Genomic DNA, 27943 nt, shown 5'->3' with positions numbered 1-27943 from the left:
CCCCTTTTTGTAAGTAATCAAATTCTTTATACAGTGGGTTTTCATTTTCATCAGAAATCGACCAAAAAATATAGATTAAACATTGCGTCATGGCCTACAAGGCCTTGCCTTATTTCTTCTTTTTCTTATATGGGCTTATTCTGCTTTTCTTGGGGGATCCATTTTCTGTGAAAAGATCATTGTACTTCTCCAGCACCCTCTGCTTTTCCTGTAGTAAGCCCAACATCTCATATGCATCGGCCACTTTCTGCACTATTGATTTCTCTGGAGGCTTTCGATCAAAAGCTTCAAGGTTTTTGAAGAGCTTTCATATGCAATTATGAAAACAATATATTAGTCTAATATAATCTGAAAAGTAGTTGATTAAATCTACTCAAATATCAACTTAATAAGTCTGCCAAGCATACCACATTTTTTTTTTTTTTGGGATAGGTAGAGCATATCACATCTTAAAAGTTCATATATAATCATGTAAACTGATATAATAGCAAAAATTCAATACTTCCTTAACTTCAGCTAGAGGTGAAATTTCTGATAAATAGCACAGGAGGCAAAAATTTGTCAAGCCAATTACAAAATGCCATGTCAAAATTTAGTGACAAATTTCAAATTTATGTGTCATTAAATTAATTAAATCAAATGATGACATGTGTCATCCAAGATGATATCACATTGGCAAATTAAAATTTGCCACGTGTCATTTGGCCCACAAAATAAAGATAAATTTCCAATTCAAAATTAATGGATAATTATCTTTAATGGATAAAAATTTGAATTCATGAGTTCTCTTGTAGTTGCAGTATAGGAAAAAGAAGGAAGAAGAAAAAAAAAAAAGTTTTAACGCCGTTTGCTTGGGTTGTTAAATTGGATAGATGTCAAAATTTTAAGTAGAAAACCTAAGGTACTGTATATAAGTTTTACCCATTGAGATAATTATCTATAAGCAAAATTTGAGCTTATTAGAGTCTACTACTTATCTTCAAGGAGATCAATCCAAAGTGAAATTTATCATTTGAAACCACTATAAATAAAGTACACCCTCTCATTTTCCACCAACTTTTCACGAGTCAAACTTCTAGAGAAATATTGCCTCAAGGACGCCCAAAGGATATTCAAAGAAATGCATTTAATTCCTTCATCCAAGACTTGAAATTTGATTGGAATCAAGCTCAAAAGCCTCCATAAACTTCAAAAGGCTCTAAATCATTGACGTTCAACGAATCAAGCCTCTAAAAATCCTTTACAGAGAATGGTATTCACAATTCAATTAATACAAATTATATTTATGAATCACTTTCAATTGTTTTATTTTCAAACTTGAGAAATTTTTTGTTTACAAATTTTTAAAAATTTTGTAAACACAAATTGAAAGTGCTTCACAAATGTAAATTTGTATTAATTGAATAGTGAATACAACCCTTTTACAAAAGAGCGGTCCTCTAATTCTATCTTCTTTGCAACCTTGACTCGAACACGAAAGTTTCTTCACTTTGGTTGGAAGATGGATCGAACGATCTTCACAATGAATCTCTAGCTTTGAGCTTGTTAGAGATTTGTTCTTCAAGTTCTTCGAAGATTCTTTGAATTTAAAGGATTTTAGGTTGAAATTTTTTGGGACTTTAGAGGTTTAATTCATTGAACATCAATGATTTACGACTTCTTGAAGTTTATGGAGGCTTTTGAGCTTGATTCCAATATAACTTCAAGTCTTGGAAGAAGAATTCAAATGAAAATCTTTGAATGTTCTTCGAGTGTTATTGAGGCAGGATTACTTCAAAGCTTTGACGTCTTGAAAAGTTTGAGGAAAATGAGAGGGGTGTCCTTTATTTATAGTGATTTTAGAGGATAAGTCCCACTTTGGATTGATCTCCTTGAAGATAATTAGTAGACTCTGATTGACCCAAATTTTGCTTATAGGTGATTATCTCTATTTATCTATCGTGACAAATATTCTCTTTTGATAAAGATAATAATCAACAAAAAGGCCTACTGTAATTTGTTACTTGTAGACAATTATTTCTATTTTATTTTATTTATTTTGATAAAGATAATTATCAATTAATTTTGAAAAGAAAATTTATCTTTATTTTGTGGGCCAAATGACATGTGACAAATTTGAATATTCCAATGTGATATCATCTTGGATGACACATGTCATCATTTGATTTAATTAATTTAATGACACAAAAATTTGGAATTTGTCACTAAATTTTGATATGGCATTTTGTAATTGGCTCAATAAATTTTTGCCTCCTACAAGCGCATCTTCATGTGCATTGAATTTCAATGTTCACTTTTCTAAACAAATTATTAATGGTGATTATATAATTGATGTTTTCTTTTAATTACTTTTTGTTGAAATAAGAATGTTAAGATAGATAAGTGAAAATTTAAGGAAATATAGGATTTAAAATGAGGAAATTTGCGTAAAGATGGGAGTAGCCCCTATTGATTAAAAGATGAGAGAGAGTTGCTTGATATGGTTGGTTATATTCAGAGGAGCACCGGTAAAAAAGAGTAAGTTGATCCAAGTAAAGGAACAAAAAAGGGTAGAGGAAGATCAAAAATCACATTAGTAGAATTAATAAAAAAGGACATATGAATTAAGGAAGTAACAGAGCATATGACTTAGCACAAAATAGAATGGAGGAAAAGAATTCATGTGGCCAACCTTAACTAATCTGTTGAGTATTCAAAAACAATCCCAAAATTTTAGGACTAAGGCTTGTTGTTGTAGTAGTTGTTGTTGCTTTATTTACTTTTTGGGCGTATGACAGCTTTCATATGGGGTTTGCTTGATGGAAGAGAAAATGGGGAGGATGGAGAAGGGAGGAAGGTAAATAGTGGGAAAGGGAAAAGAGTTTTTACATATTTGATCCCTCAAATTTAAAGTGGTAAAATTAACAACCACTCCGTTCCTTTTACTTTTACACCCTCTCCAAACAAGTACACCAATGGCAAAATTGCTTTTGGGGAGTGTCTTACCAGTATGGCATCCAACATGTGTTGAACACGGGTACTTGGCCAAAATTGTCATGTCTGTGCAACCTAGTATAGCACTCTTTCCATCCTTTCATAGATAAGGAAGATTAATGGGGAAGTAGAGAGGATATTGCTTAATAAACTAGATATGTTCTAGATGAACCCCTTGGAAGGGCTTCTAGAAACAATTAAGCCACTTGTAGGCTCCAACTTTGCAGAGCATATAGAAGGGCAGCTAGAAAGAATGGCTGTCAGAAACAATCAAGCCACTTGTGAGTATGCAGCAACATGAAGTTTGACTGAATGAGCTGCTAGAATGGAAGGACTTTCACATTTTTTAAGCTTTAGCTTCTTAAGAGGGAATATTTCAGTTCAGCCATAAAATGGCTGCCAAATTTCACATTAATGCATATACTATCCTCTGATATATCTCTCCAAAGCATGGTACAACTTAAAGAAACCAACATGCCTTCTCCTCCAATTTCCATTTAAAAATACAGAATAAGTACTACAAACTCATGATTTAATATGATTAGGAAGGCAAACAAATCGATCCCAGATCAGGAATATGGAATGCACATGTGCACTAAATTATTGAATAATTTTATGCAAGTAAAACAGTAATTTATCTATTCACACGTCACATAGAGTATATAACTGGTAGCAAAAAGGGAGAAGCAAACCTCTACAAGATCCTCCAGCATCTCGTTTCGATGATATACAGATATCATGAGTCTGCCCAGCTGCCAAGGAACTGAATGTAGATCCATGCCAATTTTCTGTGCCCAAATCTTGTGTGCTTCTTCTGCTCTATGGTCAATATCTAAAGCTCGTATTAGTTGCCCATATGTTCCCATTGTGGCTCCCTGTCCCTTGCTTAGCATCCATTTAATCACCTAAGAGATTAACAAAGGAAAATAAAAGAAACATAATGAATTGGTCTTACATATATATTCTTATCAGTGAAACAGAAATTGAAAATAATTAAATACAATTTTCTCAATTCTCAAAATGAGATTAGAACACAATCCAATACTTGCATGCTGCAGAATTATGAGAAGTTTAGAAAAAGATTGCACAAACATGAACTGCAAACTTAAAGCATAAATCAGTTTCTAATAATTAGTTACTCATAAATGCCCTAACCATCCTAACAATTGGTTCTTGACTAATATCTGGCGCAGAAATTATAAAGTCTGACATATGGCGGAGAGGGAACGAAACTGAACAGGAAAGAGAGAGAGAGAAACCCAAGATAGACATACTCTTCTGCTTGTAAAAAATGTGACCCCCGCTTTCTATTTGGAGAAATACTTCTAGGTCTATGCATTCTATATATATTCCTCCGTCTAGTAGATCGACTCACAACCAATGTCTGCCAGCCTTGCCCTATTTCACACTTCAGGTAATGGTGCACATTTCATAGGGACATTTGTTGTATTTCAGTACTTAAGACACCTTTATTAGTTTCCTTTTTAATTTCTGAATTTGGAAATAGCTGGTCGATAGCATTTACCATAGTACAGTTTCTATCATCTTGTTACTGTATGAAACAAGTTTTTCAGTGGCTAAAAATTTATATCAACATTTTGAATAAGTCAGTGGTTAAACATAAAATAAAAAGCCTCGCTCTCTCAATGATATTTCTATTATTTATTATACTGTAGTTCTGTTAAACTACTTCACCTGTATTGACCAGCATCAACAAGTTATCTGCCCCAAAACAACCCACAATTTCTATAAGTATGTATATCCTGGTCAAGCAGTCCAACTCGATTTCTCGGTCATGAGAATCAGGACACCTTTTTTTTTTTCCTTCGAGATACAAAAATCCTCCACCTTTTTCTTTAAAAAAAGAAGAAGAAAACTCATCTACCTGACCTGACAACCTACTTCAATGTGAATATCTCAAAGGACCAAGGTCCTTTACAAAAGTAGAGAATAGAAATCTCAGGTTGGACAGCTGCGCAGCAACAATGACTGCATTTCAGTTAGATATTTGATGTCTAAATCTTTTCTTCCCTTTTTTTTTTTAAAGTAAAAGGGAAACAGACAAGCTGAGAGGCTTCAGTGTCTTAACTCTCATCAGTGAGAAGTACCCAAACCAACTGGGATTCATTCTTCTTTTAGAGAAATAAATTTTTTTTAACATAAATATTGGCCCTATTAGAACCTTTAAATTATATCAGCACCAACTTGGAATAACTTCAGGATATAATGTTTTCAAATCTGTATCAATTACTGCAGAACCAACAAGGAATTTGTTAGAAACTGGAATTCATACATTCAGGCAGCAGTGTGTGCATAGCATCTTTGGGCTGAGGCAGTAAAAAGTAAAAACAACCCCGTATCCATCAGTGGTCCTCTCCACTCTCGTTTAATGGGCCAGGATAGTATCTCTCTCTTTTTTCTTTTTCTTTCTTCTTTTTCGGCCCATTTCGTGAGGCTATGGGCTCAAATCATCTACAAGCTATAAGTAGCCTCTAGATTTTTAATTATTATCATTTGCAGATACGGTGAGGTTGAAATCGTTGAGTCTTTCTACCAAAAAAAAAACTTTGAGTCTGTATTGGTTGGTGATGTCATATTGTCATTATGCTATATATACAGTGATGATGACTGATTTGGCCCAATTGATTTTTTTTTTTTTTTGGCAACAATTTGGCCCAATTGAATTAGATTAAAGGTATTTGTTGTTGAGTGTTTGCATATTATAATATTAAGATACTGCTACATTGGGGTACAATGGTAATTTACAGGTTGTAAAGAATGTAGTAAATCACTGCCCGTATGAATATGCTAATTTATTATTATTGTTATTTTTAAATGGGAAAAATGGTTTAGTCATGTTCGTAGATTTAGGCAAGTTGTGTCCAAATCTATCAATGCCATAGGCCCGTTTGGCAAGAGATTTTATTAACGTTATTTAAATTTTGTAAAAATACGTATGGATAAAAAAGTGTGGAAATACGTGTTGTAATGTTTAAGCATCAGTTTTTGTTGTTTAAACACTGTTACAAAATAAGGCCTTAAATTAAGGGCCTTGTTGACAATTTGATTCTAGTATCATATTAGGAAACACTAGCTTCGGTAGTTCCAAAATCTGAGACACTGAGTGTTGCAATTTTTTTTGTTATTTGGCATATGTTCGGTAAAATTTCAATGAGACGTGTGATATGAAATACTCCGTTTCAATTCTTCTTTTTCTTTTATTTTTTCCTTTTAAGCAGTTTTTCTGTCAAATTTAGATTATCGTATTGGATTCTTGTTGATCAAGTGTTCAATAACCTTTAACTTATTGAGCTTCCCTTAGCGCCGCATCTTTACATGACTTTCATATTGGAAACGTAATCTTAGGATTGTTGGGCTGTTAAAATAACATATTCATAAAATGAAAATGGTAAGATAGGTAAATAAAAACACCCTAAAAAATAAGATTTGATTTATTTTCAAACTTAAAAGAAAGCAAAGGAGGACACAATTTCCTCTCTATTTCGACTTACCCACTTTTTTTTTTCTTTGTTCTTCGTCTTTTCCCTTCTCTTTTTTTATTTTTCTTTTTTCTTTTCTCACCTAAGATTCTTCTTCTCACACAACCTTTCTTTTTATTTATTTATTTATGTGTTTGTATGTCATGATAAGGTTAATAGATACTATAACAGGGAACAAGGACAAATAATCAGGACGAAGCTAGAACTTGGAGTTAAGGAGTAGCCTTGTTGCTCGCTATGTATAGCAACTCCGGCCTTTGACTTTACTACTTTACCACTAAGGATTTTTGTTTAAAACTTTTTAAATGACCAAGTTGTTTGTTTTGGATAAAATAGGTTGATTGGACTTACTTTTTTTTAGTTTTATTATTAGTAATTTTTGTTGTTGAGCTAATTTTGTTGAGCTTTTATATATATTTTTAGAGTTAATCTATTAATTTTTTATGTCCTTTAAAAAGTGAAAAATGCTAAAATTACAAAAAATTTACAAATTATTAATATGATAAGTGGTTATTGGTAAGTAAAAAGTGATGCAAGTGTGCGAATCAATAAGAATTTGCTACCTTAATAGTTTGTAAAGATGTTGTAAACAACTTTGTGACTATAATATTATTCTTAAAAGAATTGATGGTATTGTTAAGAGGGGCAAAATGTAATTTTATCTAATAAAATTGCTAAAATTAGTTCTTATATAAAATAATATTTTTAAAAAAAAATTAGGGGGGCCATTGCCCCTAGTCAATATATAGCTCCTCCCTGCAAATGACATGTTGATTGTTTAGGGCACGATGCTGGTGTAAAGGGAGTAATGAACAGTGTTTTGGCCTGCTTGTGTTTCCAAGTGGCAAACGAGAAATTAGGCTTTCATTTGGTTTGGCTACTTGTAACTCGTTAGAGCAGGGTTTTAGTCTGAACTTTACCTTGACCTGGGTTTTTTTATCCAAATCTATTAATGTGTTAAATTAAGGACCTCTTATTTTTAGAGAAGCTAAACTACGAAGACTAACACAAAGTGGCACGAGTGATGGCTTGGATCCAAACCCTCTCTGGTTAAATGTTAATAAGAGACGAATCTATAGCAAATAGTTAGAAGAAGTGAAGTATATTTCCACACTATGACAAAATAACAATCATAGTTTTACAAATACTAATATAAGAAGGAAGGTACATATCATATTTTGTGTATCTCGTTAATATGTCAGAGGTTATATATATTTACCTTGCTTAAAGGTACAGTCATTTATAAACATCTTAACGCCTCTCTAATCTGAGTCTCCCAACCATTAGACATCCAAAAGAAAATTCCTTGCTCATGATACTAAAAGACCTTTTTATATGAGTGCCCCATGACACTCGTTAGACATTATGTCTGTGTTGATACTCAAGGTTCATGTTAGTGGCTACAAATCTTAGCCTAGAAGACTTGATGCCTTTTCATAAGTTTTTTCTAATTTATTCAACCAAAATTAAGAAATCTCAAGTTTAAATGTCAGCTATTAAATTTGCTGGATCCTACTTCTATCCACACTTTGAGAAGCCAAAAGTTCATTATAATTTCACATAAAACAGTGAAGTGCTAACATCAAGGTACATCATCATGTACCAAAAAGTAGATGCATAAATTATTTATCAGATAAGTAGATGGCATCAATTACTTGCATACTGTAGAAACTCCCCAATAGCCAACTTTGTAATAGCTGCAATATCCTGTTGCCATTCATGCTCAAGCTGCCAGCAGCTAACACGACATATCAGATTAGCTGGCCCCTGAATGGATAGGTCATTAAACTAAATGAGAATCTGCAACAACATATATACAAATGGCACACAAGGCACACACAAGCAGGGAAAAGAGGTTAAACAAGAAGTCAATGAATAGGACAACGTAAATATGTTGAGCTAACCCATGTTAATAACTTGTCAGCAGAAATGGCATCTACTTAAGTAGTTGGAGAAAATAATCTTCTAATCTAGCTTACTTGAGAAGGCCGAGTCCTAGTAGTTCTCATGATATCATCCCAAGAAAATCAGTTATTGGTAAGACTAGAGGGCAATAACTAGGAGAACATTCAATGAACTGAACGTACAATCTGAAAAAGGTATTCAATGCAACCAATCACAAATGAAAAAATTTAGGCCAATGCCCCATTTACTACCCCCCCAAAAAAAAAAAAAAAAAAAAAAAAAACCATAAACCAAAAAACTTGTAATGCATAAAAAAAAATGTACATTAAATTAAAAGTATATACTAAAAGGGAATCTAAAATTTACCCATATGATGAACAAATTAAACACCATTTCAAAGAAGCAAAGATAAATTACGGAATCAGTTGCAAAATAAGACATGCTTCTCATCATGTGTAAGTTGCCTATGGCATATATTATAAGAAGTAATAATTATAGAATATTTAGCACCCAAAATCAAGATCTTTATTTGTTTATAATTCATTATCCTACGATACTAAGCTACACTAAATAAACTGCACCACAAATGCATATTAGTCAAACTATAAAGACAGCCAAAGTTCTTTCTTCGAAATTCAATTTTAAGCCTAATGTCTTCAACTTTTTCTTCTATTCATACGGCTTTAACAGAAGTATTACACCTGCACTCACGTTGAAATTCTACTCCTATTTAACCAAGGAGTAGCTTTCCCCAATTTTCAGATTATTCAAAGCAGAATAAAAGGAAAATAGAAGTCATAATAGAACCAATTGGCACAAGAAAACTATACAGAACAATATTAACTGAAGGAGCTCAGTGAAGGAGTTTTCAAATCCCATAAAATTTGGTTTCCCTAACTCTTTAAGGTGAAACACTCAACCAATGAAAAAAGAATGTACATCAAAACAAAATCAACTAATCTAAAGTGACTAATTTCATCCATTCATTGAGATTTTGTTTACATTAATTGGATTTGTACCCAATCACATGAATGAACCAATTAATTTAGAGGGAGAAGGATCTTAAATGTAATAATTGTACCTTGACATGTTTCTTTGTAGTTGAATCAGGATTCTTCCACAGCATAGCAGACATGGATTGAAGTCAGCGTCTTGTTTACAAAGGGATAGTATCTCCTCCTCCTTTTGTTTTGGTCCATTTTGCAAGGCTATGGCCTACATTATTACACAACATCTTGCCATGGAGTCAAAACTAAGGTTTATCCATTGATTAGGTGACCTCGTCCAAACACTTCCCCTGTTTTGCTCTTCGGTTTCCCACTGAATCCCAAGTGATCTCAAGTAAAAGTCATTGTTTGTTTGGATGACGAGCTAACTGATTTATGCTGGCTTTAGTGTTTGAAAACAAAGCTTCCTCTTTTGCCATCCAAAGGATTTTCATTGCCACTACTGCATTCAAAAAAAGATTCTGAATCGCTTGTGAAGATTTCCAGAGCCCTACTAAGAAAGCAACACTTTCTTGGGCTGTCTTTGATTTGAGTATGAATATCAATTAATTCTATAATCTGTGTTGAAGACTTTGAGAAAAAGATAACTGGAGTTTTAGTGAAGATGAAGAGTGAGTAGGTTGTTCATATCCACTAAAAGGAAGCTGCTGAGACTAAGGGATATATATTCAAGAGACTACATTCTAGCCAGCCTTTAACATGACATCAGGGTAAAATGAAGAGCTCTCCCCCCACGGCCAATTCATTAACTAAGACCAGTCCTATGACAAATCAATAGCTACAACGAAGCAATTATTACTTTTACTAAGTGTCAAAAATTCCTACAGAATTTCAAAGGAAAAGTGATTCGTCCTTGAATTTTCTTAGCAATAGAGTTGGAGGAATAAATGACCAATGAGATTGAGGGTGAAATTCATACATTAAAATGGACAAAGTAAAAAAAAAAAATCATTAGTTTGAGAATCGTATTAAAAAAACTAATGATCTATTTGGATTGAGGGAAGAGGGAGGAGGAGCAAGAGGGAGTAGAGTAGAGTTGACCAGATATTAGGCTAATTTTCGGCCAACTCTACTCTACTTTCCTCTACTCCCTCTCAATCCAAACGGACCATAAAACTTTAGTGGATTAGAAAACTTGCTCCGAACTTGACAAACCATAATACCAGTCCACCTTTGATGTTAGTTATATTTTTGTCATATTTAACAAATAAGCAATGCGGAAGGCCTAAATCATACTTAATAAAATTACATTGAAGCACATGCCAATAAAACTCAGAGCAAAGTGGCCTCATGACTACTTCCATATTGAAACCAAATTATAAGGCCAACAATTCCCATAAGTTAGAAGAAGAAGAAGAAGAAGAAGAAATTTAAAAAAAAAAAGCATAGGAAATTGTTTGTTTAATTTAATTTGCTTCAATAAGAAGAAGAAAAACGCAAAAGAAATTATCAGAGTACTCAGTTCCCTAGGTTTTGCAACAATGCTTATGACATACATCTAAGTATAATGGTAACTCTAGTAAGAGAACAACAATACCACAAAAGGAAGTTGAAGGTGTATTTTTTCCTGGGTAGGATAATAAAAAAAAAATTGTTGTTGCAACTGTGAAGAGCACACACTACACACAACACTTGGAAATTGTGTGTTCAAAACATGATTTCAGTTATAAATTTGAAATGGTCACAATTTGAGTTGACATGGGGCACACACACCATACACACCAGTGTGTAATTAACAGCACTCTTAAAAAAATATTGCAATTCCACATGTCCCCTACTGAACATCTCAACTGATGTGGCAAGGGCAGTGCCAATTAAGCAGACCATGATCAAATGTAAAGCAAAGGGATACCTGGGTGGCTGTTGCCTCCTATGGGATTGAGTTTTTAATATTTCTTATATATATATATATATATATATATATATATATATATATGTATGTATGTATGTTACGTACGTACGCTCCAATTCTTCTACTTTTTCAGATATCAAAACCACTTAATCCCATTTGAAAGCCAGAGGTTTTGATGGGATTAAGGTAACATCAATGGTACACCAGGGAAATTATTGCTCTTTCTTTTTTTACTTGCATAAAATTTTATGTTTAGCCATACCTTATTTGAAAGAGCAGTGATTGTTGCACATCAGTGTGTATTTACACACAGGTGTGCAAAAAACTTAAATCGTGAGTTAAAGACTCGATTTCAAGTTGGAAATTGTGTCTTCATCTCACGATTTCAGTTGTTGCGCACCTATGTATCCGTACACACGGATGTTCAACAAGAATTTTTGCCTATTTGAAATATAAATTGATTTTCCTTCAACTAAATATGTTAGTGTCCCCTTAATATTATAAAGAAAAAAAAAAGTGTGTTCATTATAGAGAAGCAATAAATTTGGCCTAAATAAGGCGGCTAGCCAAGGAGAGAGTAATTTAAGAATGTATCATCAACTTTTTAAACATATTCCAATGTGGAGAAAAGGAAGTTGATTGATTTGGTGACTAGGTGACTATGAGAAGCTGTGAACCAAGCGTACTAATTTATAAGTTAATGCCTTTAATTTTGGGTGCCCTGGCCCAGGCAATGAAAATCTCATGACCAGGCCACATATAGTCCTCTAACAGGGCTTGTTTTAGGTGACTATTTTATCAAATTACAGCTCAAAGTAAGTTTTAGTTCATTTTGTGAGAAGGTTAATCATACATCGATAGAGTTTTCAATAGCTTAATTCAAAAATATCCCAAGCAGAGTAACATACAAAGTAATGCTTATGGACATACCTCAATGGCCTAAGCCAATACTGAGAGGATGGAGTGAGGGCAATCAGGTACTTTTATTGAAATAGCAGCTTGGTCTTTGCCTTTTCACTCATTGCATTCATCTTTTCTGCAAACAAGATCGATCGCATGTTCTTAAGCATAAAGGTTCTTCAAACAAATAAAAACATCAGGATATATTAACAGTTTTTGTTATCAGTCTTTGACCAATTTTCTTTTAAAAACATCATTTTCTTTTAACTTCTCCAATTTTCGGCTCTTCGAAACACTGAATCAAATTATTGAAACCCACATCTTAGCTTCTTGAAATATAGACCTTCTATTGGCTATTTAATGTATTTCACAATCCATAAACATTTTCTACATGATCGTGTTTATTAGATGATGTGGTCAAGATATCCCTATAGTGATTCTTCCAAATGTTCAAGCACCCACCAATGGCCTTTTGGCAAAAGCAGAAAAGGTTCATTTCTACGATTTCAATATAAAAATTCCCTACAAATTAAATATATTCTACATTGATGGATTTCATTACAAGAAAATAAAAGCATTTAAAATTCATTGTATTTCCCTTGTACTAATTATAACATATGAAGATGATAACACAATCCACGTATAGGGAAAGAGTGTTGAAAATGACAAACACTGTTAGAACAGAAAGTAAATGACAAAAGATTGACTCATAACTACATGAGCTGCATGTAGGACTTAGGAAACTTTCCAGAGACACTAAAAGCCAATCTACTTAAGGGATCTCCACAAAAATCAATGCCAAAGAATACTAATTGCTGATGTTGTAACAGAAGGGGAAAAAAGAATCAAAGAAATCAATATCTAATACGATAAAACTTATGAATACTAAATTTCACATATGTATGCATTTACGATGAAAAAAGAATGGAACATTGAAACATCATCATGAGAATTATGAATTTAACCAATCCCCTTTCCTCTACTACCAGGAAGCATCATTCTTTGAAGAAGAAGAAGAAGAAGAAGAAGAAGGAGAAGCCTCTTTTGTGGGAGTAATAGCACAGGACAAGCAGCCTGGTATTACTGATGCATGATTTAAAGCAAAAATATTATACTTAAGGTAACCACTCTCCATGGATGTTGTTTGAAAACACAAATGTTTTGTTTTAAAAATATGAACAGAAAAATTAAAATAACAAAACCATAATATGCAACTTTAAAGAGATGGCAAGAGAGAACAATTTTTGCTCTGATACTCTAAATCTTATTACTCACACAAATATTTAAAACTCAAAGTATAAGAGATGAAGTGCATAATGGTTGATCATGCCTTTCACTGCAGCAATCACAGTTATGGTGGTGGCAATTCTAGAAGGTCTGCCTCTATCAGTTACTCTAACATTTGGCATATTCTATGAAATGCTTGATGCCTGATCACTCCTTGGTTCAAAAACCTTCTGCTTGTTACACAATGAACTCAGCCACACAAAAAGAAAAAAAAAATGCACTGACAAAACGGGCACTTAACAGTAAATGAGATGAAGCTAGCAAAACTTTGGCTTGGTAAGGAAGCAAAAAGGGAATGTACTTCCTAAGAAAAAGCAGCTAATGTTCTTGATATAAGGCAACAAGTGTTCTCATTTACAGGAAACATTAGACTGGAGTGTTTAAGACCCAAGCGCCCAAGTTATCTAACCCCATTTCAAATAACGAAGAAGCCAAAGCCAAAATATCCTTCGCTCTTCCATTCCCAGCCGAGCTTGCAAGCTGGACTTACAATGAAGTTGATGATGTTTGCTGAAATCCAAAAGATAAATCCTCAACAACCAGCTAACAATAGAAATACAATAGTGTAATCTCTACAGTAATTTACCATTATATGTATATATCAAACCTCCTCTTTTGTAAAGTAAGAGAGTGAGTTCATTCATTCAGCCCAAAGTAACATTTTATCAAATACTTGATGTGCTTCCTCTCGTGCCTCCTAAAGAATTTTCATCACCACAACTGCATATAGTGTGAATTCATATTTGGTGACTCTGCTTGTAACTCACTTGGGATTAAAAACAAAATCAAATTCAGAGTAATGATGGTACCTGGGCATATTTGTTTGAAGTTCAATCAATAGGTTGTCATTTTCTTCAATGGTGGACATGGGTTGAAGTCAGCATCCTCATTTGCTGTGAAGTTGCAAGGACGACAAATGCATGATACATGGACTCCGCACCTTTCTATTGTAATTTTTGCTATTTTAGGATCATAATTTGAACATTCAAATCGAATCTCAACGTCATTCCAATCCCCTAGAATTATGTCTTCCAAAGACCTATCTCTTATATATTGGAACCACATAAAAGATAATAGATCTAAACAAAACTCATTAGCCACATGAAATCTTCCAAAACCATTGATGTACATGTAGACAGAACAGGTAAACCTACGAAATTCATATGGCACATCATCCTTCAGTTCCACTTTTAGTGCAACACAGAAAGCGAATGATGGACGTGTCCGACCGACCGAGAATGATATGGAACTTCCAACACTTTGATGGTTGAACCACCACTTTGGAATCTTACTTCCTGGAAGTGTAAGTGAATAATAATCATAAAGTTTCCATGTCGAGTCCGTTTCAGATGTAGCTTCATCGACTTCAAATTCTGATACCGCTTCAGGATTAGAGTTGGTTTCAAATACAGAGCCCGTTTCAGACATAGCTTCATCGAAATCGAATTCTGATTCTAGTTCAAAGCTTGTTTCAGAATCAGAATCCTGATGCCGTATTCCCCTTGCACATACGATATATTGTTGAAGCCCTACACATTCTCCAAACTGCTTGCCATTAGCAAAATTAAGAAATTTCAGTTTAGCAAATTTAGTAATAATCTTCAATTAACAGAAAAAATTCTATAACTTTGAGAGAAAGAAAGAGAGACCTGATTCAATAATCTTCTTCTTGATTGTGAATTCAACGAATTACACCCTGTTGCATATACAACGTGTATACAATGTGGAAGTCTTGGAATTTTCGGAAGGTTCCAGCAACAGTTAAGCCCTAGAAACTTTAATTGGGGAAATACGATAGTAATTTCAGGTAGGGTAGTAAAGTTGCTGTAAAAGATATCTAGACGTTTTAAATTGGGGAAGCAACCAGGTGTATCCATGGCTTTTGGAAATTCTTCACAATCATACATACGGAGCCTCCTAAGATTTTGTAAATGAGAGATGTTACTTGGAACATCTTTCACGTTTTTTAAACTTATTGATAACTCACGAAGGCCAGTGAGATATCCTATTGATGAAAGCAACGCTAATCTTTCCGTTCCTTGCTCAAGACTTTCAGAGCCAAAGAGAAAAAAGGTTTTAAGAGATTTCAACTGGAGCTTTGTTGGTAAAATTCTAAGATTTCGGCATTCATTGAGATTCCATAATTCAAGCTTTTCAAGAAGTCCAACGGACTGATGAACCTCAAGTAAATTTATGCAATTAAAAAGCCCCAACTCCTTTACGTTTGGGGCAATAACCGGGCAAAATTTTTCAAATAACTATAAAAATCAAACTATATCATTAGTTAGCCAAAGTTTGAAACAAATTTGGTATATAACAAATCGAGTCCCTTAGACTCGATTTTGGAATGCTAAATCGAGTGCACAGATCTCGATTTCAACCTCATTCGGAGCTGATGTGGACACCTGGTCCACGTCGGCATAGAAATCGAGTTCTACGGACTCGAGTTCTGTCAAATAGAAATCGAGTCCGTAGGACTCGATTTCGTATCACCTAAACCCAGATATCGCTGAAGAAGAAAACGTTGAAGAACCAGAGATGAAGAAATCAAAACCCATGCGTCGAAGAAGAAGAAGAAATCAAAACCCAGAAATCAAAACCCATGCGCCGAAGAAATCAAAACCCAGAAATCGCTGAAGAAGAAAACGCTGAAGAACCAGAGATGAAGAAATCAAAACCCATGCGCCGAAGAAGAAGAAATCAAAACCCAGAAATCAAAACCCAGAAATCCGATCAAAACGCCGAAGAAGAAATCCAGAGAACAAAACATCGAAGAACACCGAGTGGAGAGTGGGTTTGATTCGTTTTGGATTTGATTAGTTCACGAGTTTTTGGGGCTTGGAAGTGGAGAGTTGCTGAAACAACACTCGGTTTTTGGGGCTTGGCTTGGAAGAACACCAAGTTGGTTTTTGGAACAACGCTCGATTCTTTGAATAGAACGTAAATTTCTGAAACAAAATGAAATCGAGTCCTAAGGACTCGATTTCTATTTGACAGAACTCGAGTCCTCTGGACTCGAGTTTTATGCCAACGTGGACTCCCTGTCCACATCAGCTACAAACGACCTTGAAATCGAGTTTATTACCCTCGATTTAGCATTCCAAAATCGAGTTCAAAGGACTCGAATTGTTAGATACCAAATTTGTTTCAAACTTTGGCTAACTAATGATATAGTTTGATTTTTATAGTTATTTGAAAAATTTTGCCCAATAACCGATAAGTCGGGCAAAATTCATATACTTTAATATTTTGAATCGACACCTCTGCAAAAGAAGAAATTTTTTTTTGAAATTTATTAGTAAAAATAAAATAAAATAAGGCTATGATCTCATTTTCCAAAAAAAAAAACTAAGAGCATATATTGAGAAATAATAACCGTTCAATTATGAATTATAATACACACTTCTAAAATAACAATACTAAAGGTACTACAATTTTTTAAATATAAAACTTACAAATTAATCTCACAATAAATGTGATTGATAAGTATCAACCACCTCATAAATAAATATTTGAATTGTCTTTTTATAATTTGTGACATATTAATTTGTATGTTTTTTTTTTTATACAAGATAAAATTCTATTTTAACCTGATCTAAGTGTATATATGTGTGAAGCTCCCTCTTGAAGATTTGAATCCCGGCCCTTACCCCCCACACCCCATAAACACTTATACTTGTGGAGTGACCATCATACTAAAGATGTGCGGTGGTTTTAATTTGTATGTTCAATATAGTAAAACTTGTAATATATGTAACACTACTCTTTTTTTTAAATTAAAAAAAAAAACATTTGTCAATAGTTCATTGATTTGCACCATAAATTCTTTATGGTTATGTGTACATTTTAAAATATTTGTGCATGGTTTGGTTTTAGCAAAAAAAAAAACCTAATAAGAATTTATAAATGCTATGATTATACCTCGAAATGCTTGTCCAATTCAATGTGGCTCCTTTGCATGTTAAGTACAATGAGTTTTGTAGGTTCAAAGGTGGATGGCAAGGACGATAAAGGAAATTCATTCCAATCAAGTAATCTTAACCCATTGGGAAGAGATTTAAGATCTTCACAAATTACATTACGAATTGTTAAATAGTTGAGATTTTTCATCCTTCCAAGATTCAATTGCATCTTTCTTGATTGTGGCAATGACAATGTTATGCCTCGAATTTCATCTAATCCCTAATTGGACAAAGAATCACATTAGACAAGGGAACATATGATTATTAAATTTAAAACAAAATTATCTTCAACATTAAAATGATAAATCAAACACAATGAGAAAAAATTAATTACATTTGCATTGTCAGAAATGGGAAAAGGTAAATCAAAAGGACTTATACCGTATCTCTATTTAGTACTTCAAGAGCATCCTCATAACATAATAGCCTTCTATGTTTTTTTGACACTTCTGATTCTTGTCGAGCTATTTCCAAACCCATTTGTTGTATCAAGTCATGCATCAATAATTTGTCATCTTTTGCAACAACTATGAGAGATTTATCGATAAGTTTTTCAATATCATAGTATGGGTCATGAAAATTGCTACTTTGTAATATATCTACAACCAAATTCTTGTAGAATCCTTTAAGAAAACATGCAATATCAAGGAAAATATCATGTTGAATTCGGTCCAATCCATCGTAGCTTATTTTAAGTACTTCTTGAATATCCGATTTAGGAATTCTTTTGTACTTATCTAATGCACTTTTCCAACATTGTAAATTTTTGTCATATAAATCATCACCTATTACTTTTAGAACTAATGGAAGTCCTTTGGCATAACCCATAAATTGGTGTACGATCTCCAAATAATCTTTTGTAGGCTTGTTTCTTTTGAATGCATGTTGACAAAAGAGTTCATGAGATTCATGTTCATCTAATTCCTTAACCTTATAGTAAATTAAACGACAATCTTCTCTGAGAGTAGATAGCAAATTTTTCTCTCTTGTTGTGATAATAATTCTACTTCCAGAAGCAAACCAATTGCATTTTCCAAGCAAATTTTCTACTTGGACTAATTTGTCCACATCATCTAGAATTAAAAGAATTTTTTTGTGGTGAATCTTTTCCATTATCACATTGATTCTTTTAGATACACCATGCACTTTCAAATTTCTACCCCCTAAGATCTCATAATAAAGTGCCTCTTGTAGTTGGAGTACACCATCATTTGTTTTTGAGCTTTCTCTAACACCCTCTAGAAAGCTACTTCCTTCAAAATGATATGCAATTAAGTTAAAAATAGCTTTTGCAATTGTTGTCTTTCCTATTCCAGGAAGACCATGGATCACTAACATGCGAACATCGTTTGACTTAATATCTAAGCGCCAACTTATTTCCTCTACCCGAGAGTCTATTCCAACTGGGTATTTAACAACAAATACTTGCGAACAATTTAATTTAGCACTTGAGATCTCTTCAAAAATTTCTTGGATAAACGTAAATTGAGGGAGGCTGCCAATCACAAAGCAGTAAAAAAATGTTAGAAATAGGAATATGCATAATCCTAAATTGAATTCAAAGTTGTTAATTTGTTTAGCTTCTAAACTACAATTGAAATTTTGTTAATTAAATTAAATGGCACATTATTCATAGATCTAAACTGTCAATACAAATAGCTTTTTTTTATTTTTTTTATTTTTTATTGTTCAGCTAGGATATCAATATTAGTCTTTTTGCACAAAGATGCATGGAAAATCTTCTTTGGAAAAGAAGATTTTCTAAAGATTATGTGAGAGAGGCTTCTAATTAATTGATAAGTATCAGTCATATATTCTTCTGCTGCTATCATTAACCGTTGTAGTTTAACTAGCTCCGTAATGAAAGATATGATCAAAATATAATAGTTTCATAAAAAAAAATTAAAAATTAAAAACAAAGAAACAAACTATATAGCTTCTGGGAGCTATTTTTTAATAGTAAAATTTTGTGGTGATAATAGAGTAGTGATTAAATACATACTCATTTTTGTAATGCCAACCAGATAAATTGCTGACTTCATTTAGAGCGGCCCTCCATCTTTGCACCTTGTTCATGTCATACTTGAAACTTTCTTCATGTTTTGCCAACGCTTCTCCAAACTTTCCTTTTTGACTACGTACTTCTGAAGGATTCACCTTGTAAAAAACTGGAAACACCACTTGGCCTTTCTTTTTACACTCAAGGATTTTGACAAGTTCATCCAAATACCAAGTGGAAGTTGCATAGTTTTTAGAGAATACAATTATTGAAATCTTTGAACTTTCAATAGCTTCGAAAAGTTCAGTGGAAATTTTCTCTCCTCTTTGGAGCTCATCATCCATGAAGGTGTTAATACCATTATGACGCAAAATACCATTCAAATTGCTAGTAAAACCATTGCGGGTATCTTCTCCTCGGAAACTCAAGAACACATCATATTTAGATCGTTGGGTGAAAGAAAAAGAGAAGGCTTGTTTATTAGTTAGAAGAGCCATTGTGATTTGGATATATAAACGGCTGAGAAGATCTAAAGGAAAGAGGAGAAAGAAAGAGGTGACGAAATTGAAAATGTTTTAAGAGTATAAGAAAGCAAAGAGAATGAAAATTATGAAGAAGAGATTTCTGAATGGGTTTGAGAGAATGGGAATGGGCTTGAGAGAAGGAAATGAATGTTAGATTTAGACAGTAGCTGTGAGGCGAAGAAGACTGAGAGAGTCAAATGGGAAGTTACAGTAGTAGCATACTACTACTTTCGTAGTTGGTGGCCCAAACGCGTAATAGAAAATTGGCAGTCCAAGGTGAAGTTCACTTTCAAACTTTCACACATACCCCACCAGGAAAAGATGAAGAACTTTTAATGGGTACGCGTTTTTTCACTTAATTTTGGAGTGTAGCGAAGGCATTCTGATTCCTTTCAAACTTTAAAGAAAGAAAGAAAGGATTAAAGGAAAGGAAGATGCAATTTCTTTTCTTTGCACGACAGCCAAGTGGGCAGGTCAGATGAATAGACCACCAACTATGCTCAAAATCGTTGCCCAGGTAGTTCAATTTATGCATATCTTAAATTTAATCCCTCATATCAATTGAATGCGGGTTAGTTCAATATGTTTATCTGGCAAAACCTCTTTAGCTAGAGAAAATGAGAATGAACACTTCAAGTGATCCAGTTATATACGTGTTTCTCCATTAAGATTATTTGTATTGCCAGTAGAGGTTTCTAAACTGAGATCTATTAACAAACAAAATTGCTAATAAGACTAGATTAAGATATACATAAGCAAGAAAAGGGAGCAAACACTCTTAATTAGATGAAGACTTCTTCTTCACCTCAGTCTTGCAGTTGTCTTGAGAATCTTTCCAATACTCCTCTCCTTCATGTTTCTTCATTTTATTCTGGAAGAGATCTTCTTCTTCTCCTCATTTTTTCAGTTAAAAAAGAAAGGCATAATTGCATATGCTTCATTTTCATGTGCATGCACATAAATACAGACACAAAAGAGAGAATGAGAAATTATACTTTACTACCTAAATTATGTATCAAATTACACTTTGTACCTTAAACTATCCAAATGCATACTTTGCACCCTAAACTATTACACTTATTACACTTTGCACCCCGGTGTTACTTTTGCTGTTATGTTTAACGAAATCTTGTTGTTTTAATTAATTTTGAAGAAGGGCATTACAGTCTTTTAATTTTGTTCCACCTAAGTAAGAAGCACGTGCTTGTCACATGCAGCAAAATCCCGTTAAACATAACAGCAAAAGTAACACCGGGGTGCAAAGTGTGATAAATGTAATAGTTTATGGTGCAAAGTGTGCATTTGGATAGTTTATGGTGCAAAGTGTAATTTGGTGCATAGTTTAAGGTGGTAAAGTGTAACAGAGAGAGAGAGAGAATGGCTCATACCTGAATAATCCTATGCCATTGCTGTTCCTTCTCAAGAATAAGCAATGCCCTCTTAAGAGATGCAATAGGAAAGTTTTGCTCCCATGCAACCCAGGCATCTAAAGTACCATAAACAGCCTCCTTATTATCATTAATATCAACAAGCTGCAGAATTGGGGTTATTTTAACAACTTGACTAGATAGGCCTTGTAAGAGGTAAAATAAATTAAAAATAAATAAATAAATAAACCCGAGCTCTATCTTTTGGACAACAGAGAGCAAAATAAAACTAACATACCATTATGACAACAAGGAGAAAATGTTTGGGAAACAATAAAAAACTCATCGACAAAATCAACTAAATGTTATCTTACGAACAAGCAAGAAAAAACTTATAACAACGTAAAAATATATTTGAGCAGAACTTAAGTGCAGCAATTGGCTAATACATTGCAGCATTTCTCAAGAAAATAAATTGCATGTACATGGAAAAACAAAACATATTTGTAATATTTACAATATATTAAGAACAAATAATAGTAATAATAAATATATAGTTGACATATCAGCCTCAATCACCAAAACATAAGTTGTTTAATACCTTTTTAGCCAAAATACACTATTGGTCTTTAAAATATAGCCCAAGTGTGATTTTATCCTTGAAGTTTAAAGTGGTTGCTTTTAGTCCCATAGATGACATAGCTAAACTTAAATCTAACACATCATCACTTTATATAGACTAAAAGTGATCACTTTAAGTTTGTTAAGTACTAAAAGCGATCTCTTTAAGTTTGTTATGGACTAAATATTATCCATTTGCACTTCATGGACAAAAATTGCTCATGGGCTAAGCTTTAGGCCCCGTCTGTTTGGAGTGAAAATAGAGAGGATGGAAAACAAAGGGAGGAAAATAGACATTTTTCACTATTCGTTTGGAGAGAAAATAAAGGGAGGATGGAAAACCGGGAGGAAAATTTTCCTTCCGGGCCCACAAATATTTTCCTCCCAAATTGGGAGGAAAACTGTGGGGAGAAAAGTTGGGATGGGGGCTTTTACTAAAAAGCCCCCATCCCACCTGAACGTTGTTTCTCTTTTCTTTTCTTTTTCAACGTTACTGAACGTTGAACGTTATTCTTTTTTTTTTTCTTTTTCCTTCAACTTTACTGAACGTTGTTCTTTTTTTTTCAACATTACTGAATGTTTTTTTTTAATATTACCTAAACATTTTATATTATGTAATGAGTACAAATAAATCTATTTCTTACATATTATGTAATAAGGGTATAACAGTCAATTTATATAAATTACATTTTCCACCTTCCTACTTTTCCACCTTTCCAACCGGACACACAAGAGAGAAAACTAAATATTTTTTATCTTCCCACTTTTCTATCTTTCCACAATTTTCCATCCTTTCACTTTTCCACCCCTCCAACCGAATAGACCCTTAGAGACCAATAGTATACTTAAGTCTACTTTTTTTTAGTGGAAGTACTAACTAAGAGCCTAAGTGTAATTGTAGTGTCTTATATGATAATCACTTCCTAAACAGCATAGAAAGTCCAAGTAAATCATCTAAGCATTAGGGTAAAAAGAGTTCTAAAGGAAATCATAGCAAAGCCTTATAATCATCCCTTCTAATGATCACGGTACATAGTGTGAACGGATTGAATTTCGGACATGTTGTAGAAGGGGACAGGCTCTTCTGTGATTTACAAGGGTTCCAGCAGCTAAAATGCATCATCCTGAATGGAACAATCCAAGAAAACTTAAAAGTATCAACACACCATAGGATTAGTTTGAGGGTTTTACGAAATGATATTATTCCAAAGAAGAAATAGTCAAAAACAGAAAACAAAAAAGAGAAATAGTGAAAAATAATTTATTTCCATTTGGAATATGCAGCTAGGTTGTGGTATATACGGATCAAGAAATAACTGATAACATCATATCCATAGAGCTCATTGCATACAACATATTAGAAAGATGCTTACCACATTTCAGTTTCAAAGGTCTGAATCAAATTTTTTTTTTTTTTATGACATAGGAGAACTTCACTCAGATTAGTTGCACGTTGCAAAGCATACTGTACAACAATCTTCGCTGTTAATCAAACTCCTACGGACAACTGACCACACCCGCCAAAACTAGTTACCGAATAATCTGAGAGCTTTTACCTAACCGGCTAAGCAATTTATCCTCAAGCCCAAGAAGCAGGTCTGAATCAATAATCATCATTGCCATCAAAAGCTAACATTCACTAAACTTCCATCTTATTGATAAAAGGTCATAGACACTTTGCCTATAACATTTATTTTAAAGAAAAAAAAATCATATGGTTATACTTACTGTATTCACAAGAAAATTGATCTTGTCCCTTCTCGAAACATTCTCCCCAATTTGACGCCCTCGTACACCTCCAGCATTTTGATCTGAAAACTGACTCTTAGCTGGGCTGTCACATTCATCCTAGAACATCACAATTAATCAAATCCCTTAGATTCTCATAAAAGCAAAATTACAAACATCCTATCAAATTACCTGAAATTTTTTGTGACAAAGCAAAGCTGTTTTATATTTGAATTGATTTGGTCAAAACAGTCTTAATTTGTATCTCCTGAATTAGTAACCTCTAATAGTTTATATATACATATATATATATATATATATATATATATAATTGTAATATGTAGGAAAGTACCATTTGGTATTACACTTAAAAAAATACACTAACCCTGGAAATTAACTTTATTGATTGGCTGTGTTTGATTTGGACATTTAAAAGTACTTTTACGTGGGAAGTACATGAAAATCAGGAAGCAAAATAAGAAACGAGAATGAGAATGAAGGATTTCATAAATTCTCATTCTTAAGGTCCGTTTGAGAGCTACACGTTTTTAAAACCCAAAACTCCTTGTTTTAACAAACACTTATTTTAAACAACGCACACTTACTCATTTGTAGAGGCCACAGAAAACTAATGTTGACAATCTACCACACAATTGAGATACCAAACACCCAACAAACACTGAAAATGCATTATTATTTTTTCACTCGAAATATATGGAGATATGTGTGTGTGTGTGTATATATACACCTGAAATGATGCCATAGCTTTTGTGGTGGTTTGGTTAGATATGAGAGATTGATGATGTAACAACATTGTAGTAGTGTAACTGGAGTGAGCCCTGACCGCTCCACGCTGAGGCAATCGGTGAAGCTGCATGTATTTGTAATAACAAAATAAGCAATTACCACTGGGACCCAAAATCACAAATATTTATTGAATTGAGTAATTGGGTATCGCACGCAAAAACAAACAGGTGAGAAAGAATAAGAAAGAGAAGGAGAGAAGATGCAGAAATTCACCAGAAAAGACATGTTAGTAGAAAATAATTGTCACTTGATTTTGAAAGAATGCTCACAATTAGCACTAGACTGGTACTGACTACTGAGATATTAAAACCCCATCTTAAACCCAATAAATGGATTGAGACTTACGATAATCTCGTACCGTCTCGCAACCTGGAACGGTAACACCCACTATTTCACCTCGGATAGAATTTCGGCGGATATAAGAATTTGATGATATGGGTTTGAGACTGACTCTAAAAGAAACAAGTTTATTAGGAAGTTTCTTAAAAGTTAAACAAGTCTATGCTTATAAATCAAGCTCGGAGACTTTGGATGAAACCGGATTCATTATGGGGAAAAGTTTTGAAAAGCAATTCATTTTGGTAGTTGCAATCTGTTTAAAATTACATGCATGGGATTTTGGAGATGGAACAAATATAAAACATCTTGCATGATATTTGGTTACCGGAGGCCCTTTAAGAAAACTATTGGAAGGCCCTTTGCAATCCGGGCCTTAGGCAAAGCCCATACTGGGATTTTGATAGTTCATCAATGCCTGTTCCGGAACAAATCGTAATCAAGTCTATCATTTAAGGTATTCCGGTTCCACTTTTTCAAAATAGTTAGGATAAATTAGTTTGGTTATAAAATAATGGTTTTTGTTCCGTCAAATCTTCTTTTTAATCGACTTATTATCCAAAATCAGAATTTACTCAAGCCAATCAATAGAAATGGATTTGGCAGATTCCATGTCAAAATAAAAAAAAATTTCATTTGGAAAGCGCATCATAATCGTCTTCCTACTCGCTTCTATCTCAACATTAACATGGGATTGGCCCCATTTGGCCTAGATGTAATCAAATTAAGTCCACAATTCACATATTGCGAGACTGCCCTTGGGCTATTCAATACTGAATTTCATTTCCGAGAACCCTTGCAAAATTGGCTTAAGAAAAATGACCCTTCACCTTCCTGGTTATGAAAATCGGCCCCTTGTAAACGGATTTTTTTTCAAAATAACATTAACTTTTAAACAATTTTGTTAATTAGCACATTTTCAAAACTATTTAGGAAACTAACATCTCCAGTGTAATAGACTCGATTTTGAGAGTGCTAAATCGAGTTCACTAAAGTCAATTTCAGAATCGTCGCATGAAAATCAAGTTTGTAGAACTCGATTTCATTTAAATTGAAATCGAGCGTTGTAGACTTGATTTCTTATCCATGCCCTTTCCGTTACACTCTGTCTCTCACTCATAACCTTCTACCTTGAAACCTAGAAATCACGAAGAACAAAAGCACCTAGAAACCCAAAAATCATGAAGAACAAAACCCAAACACCCAGAAACCTTGAAACCCAAACAAAAACACGAAGAACAAAACCACCTTGAAACCCAGAAATCACGAAAAACAAAACCACGAAGAACAAAACCCAAACACCCAGAAACCTTGAAACCCACAAAGAACAAAACTTAAACCACGAAGACAAGGAAAAAAAAAACCAAAGAGGCAGCGATAGCGAAGGAGGTGGCGACGATTGAACCCAAGTGGCGAAGGCTCCAGGCGGCGACAACGGTGATGTTTTCTCTCTCGATCTTTCAGTGGGTTTCTTGATTCTTGTTCTTGATTCTTGTTCTTGATGTTTGCCAACGGATGTGAGAGAGTGAGAGATGGAGAGAGTACGGCTAAGAAATCGAGTCTGTACGGCTCGATTTCAATTTAAATGAAACCACGTTCAGTTGACTCGATTTCAGCACTCGATTAGCACTCCAAAATCGAGTGTGTAGCACTCGAGATGTTAGTTTCCTAAATAGTTTTGAAAATGTGCTAACTAACAAAATTGTATGAAAATTAATGTTATTTTGAAAAAATAAAAACCTTGGAAACTCTTGTTTGTTTTATCTATTTGGCAATTATGGTTGTTGAGAAATGAGAGGGTTTAAAGCTTCTTGTAGCTCTGTTCCACAACTAATTCATAAAACCACTTGTTTAGCCATTGAATTCTTCTACACTATCTATCCTTTAAAACATCAACAACAAAAAATTTATATTACAAAAAAAAAAAAAAAACATCTTTTGGCAACCTTCCTTAGACCTTTTATCACTTTAAACATAGATGGGAGTTCTTTTGGTAATCCAGGTAGAGATGGGGGAAGGGGAGTTTTTCATGATTTTAATGGGTTTTGGTTTAAAGGTTTTTCTATTCATCTACGAATTATAAGTTGTTCGTTTTGGTTTAAATCTAGCTTAGAAACCAGGGTTTAAACATATTAATTTACAAATAGATTCCACCCCGGTATGCAATAGCTAACACATGACGGTTCTTATGTGCCACAACTTTATGTTTTAATTAATGAATGTAGGTCCCTTATTACTCGCAAGTGAATCTTCCTTCCTGCTCACACATACCGGGAGGACAATGGACAAAGGAGAAGCTTGCAAATGGATATAATTTTTGTATATGAGTCATGCCTAAGTTTTATGTATGAAAAGTATCTCAAGGATGTTTGTCAAGGGGGCACTCTTAGAAAGTGCTCTATAACAAACTGTGTACTCTCCTAAATTGTCTGCTTGAATAAACAAAACTTCCTTTTTGTACCAAAAAAAAAAACTAACAATTAATCATTTCTTTAATTCTTCTAAAAAATAAATAAATAATTTTTTTAATCAATAATGACAAAATTAAAAAATAATTATATTGTCAATTAATATCTTATTCATAGTATAGATAATAAATTTGTAAATATAAAGTGAATACGTTATTTTATTAGGGAGGGAAAAAAACTTATATGTTATTTTATTAGGCTATATTAAGTAATTTAATAATTTTGTGTTAAAAACAAGTTTAACAACTTGTTAGATTCAAATAAAAGTATAAATTTTAACAAAAAATCTCATTTTAAAGTATTTGTCAATGTATCGTATGATACATACGTTTTAACAATACAATATGATTCACATGATACGTACACTGTATCATATGATTCATGAGCATTTACGATACGAAACTTGTGAGGTTCCGAGGACCCAAGAACCCGAAGACCCGAAGAGAGGAAGACTGAAATGCAGTAGGTAAGATGGAGCAAAGGAGTAAGGGAAGTTACCTGAAAATACCCGAAGATGAGGTGGCATGAGCGTTGCTGACATAAGAGTTACAAATATCCGAAGGTGGTAGGCTAAGTTAGAGGGATGCATTAAATGCCCGGCAACAACCATTCTGGCCGCATTAATTGGAAAATACCAGATCAATCCGTTGCATTAATGTGGATATGACCTGAACAGTGTTGAACGCAAAGCTAGAGCTCTGCTCCAT

At 33.6% G+C, this 27943-nt stretch overlaps 2 protein-coding genes across 12 annotated transcripts; both read right to left on the bottom strand.

Annotated features, from left to right (window-relative positions):
• Positions 1 to 27943, bottom strand: LOC142628675 (pentatricopeptide repeat-containing protein At4g18975, chloroplastic-like). Its single transcript, XM_075802721.1, has 6 exons — positions 27872 to 27943; positions 24374 to 24496; positions 23626 to 23745; positions 21298 to 21441; positions 3666 to 3878; positions 1 to 304 (listed from the first exon to the last, which is right to left on the bottom strand). Exons 1-6 carry the CDS (start codon positions 27941 to 27943, stop codon positions 110 to 112), a joined length of 867 nt encoding a protein of 288 aa, XP_075658836.1. The 3' UTR covers positions 1 to 109.
• Positions 7905 to 15700, bottom strand: LOC142629346 (uncharacterized). 11 transcript variants are annotated; one of them, XM_075803310.1, is made up of 7 exons: positions 15074 to 15700; positions 14234 to 14969; positions 14011 to 14144; positions 13415 to 13934; positions 12168 to 12273; positions 9460 to 9827; positions 7905 to 8240 (listed from the first exon to the last, which is right to left on the bottom strand). In XM_075803310.1, exons 1-2 carry the CDS (start codon positions 15329 to 15331, stop codon positions 14259 to 14261), a joined length of 969 nt encoding a protein of 322 aa, XP_075659425.1. In that variant the 5' UTR covers positions 15332 to 15700; the 3' UTR covers positions 7905 to 8240; positions 9460 to 9827; positions 12168 to 12273; positions 13415 to 13934; positions 14011 to 14144; positions 14234 to 14258. The 11 variants fall into 11 exon arrangements, 10 of the variants coding, with proteins under 10 accessions (XP_075659425.1, XP_075659426.1, XP_075659428.1 ...); XM_075803311.1 differs by having other exon boundaries at positions 13468 to 13934; XM_075803313.1 differs by having other exon boundaries at positions 13783 to 13934.

Source organism: Castanea sativa, chromosome 3, assembly GCF_040712315.1.
Source record: "Castanea sativa cultivar Marrone di Chiusa Pesio chromosome 3, ASM4071231v1".
Taxonomy (NCBI): domain Eukaryota; kingdom Viridiplantae; phylum Streptophyta; class Magnoliopsida; order Fagales; family Fagaceae; genus Castanea; species Castanea sativa.
This window is presented reverse-complemented; position numbering and strand designations above follow the sequence as displayed.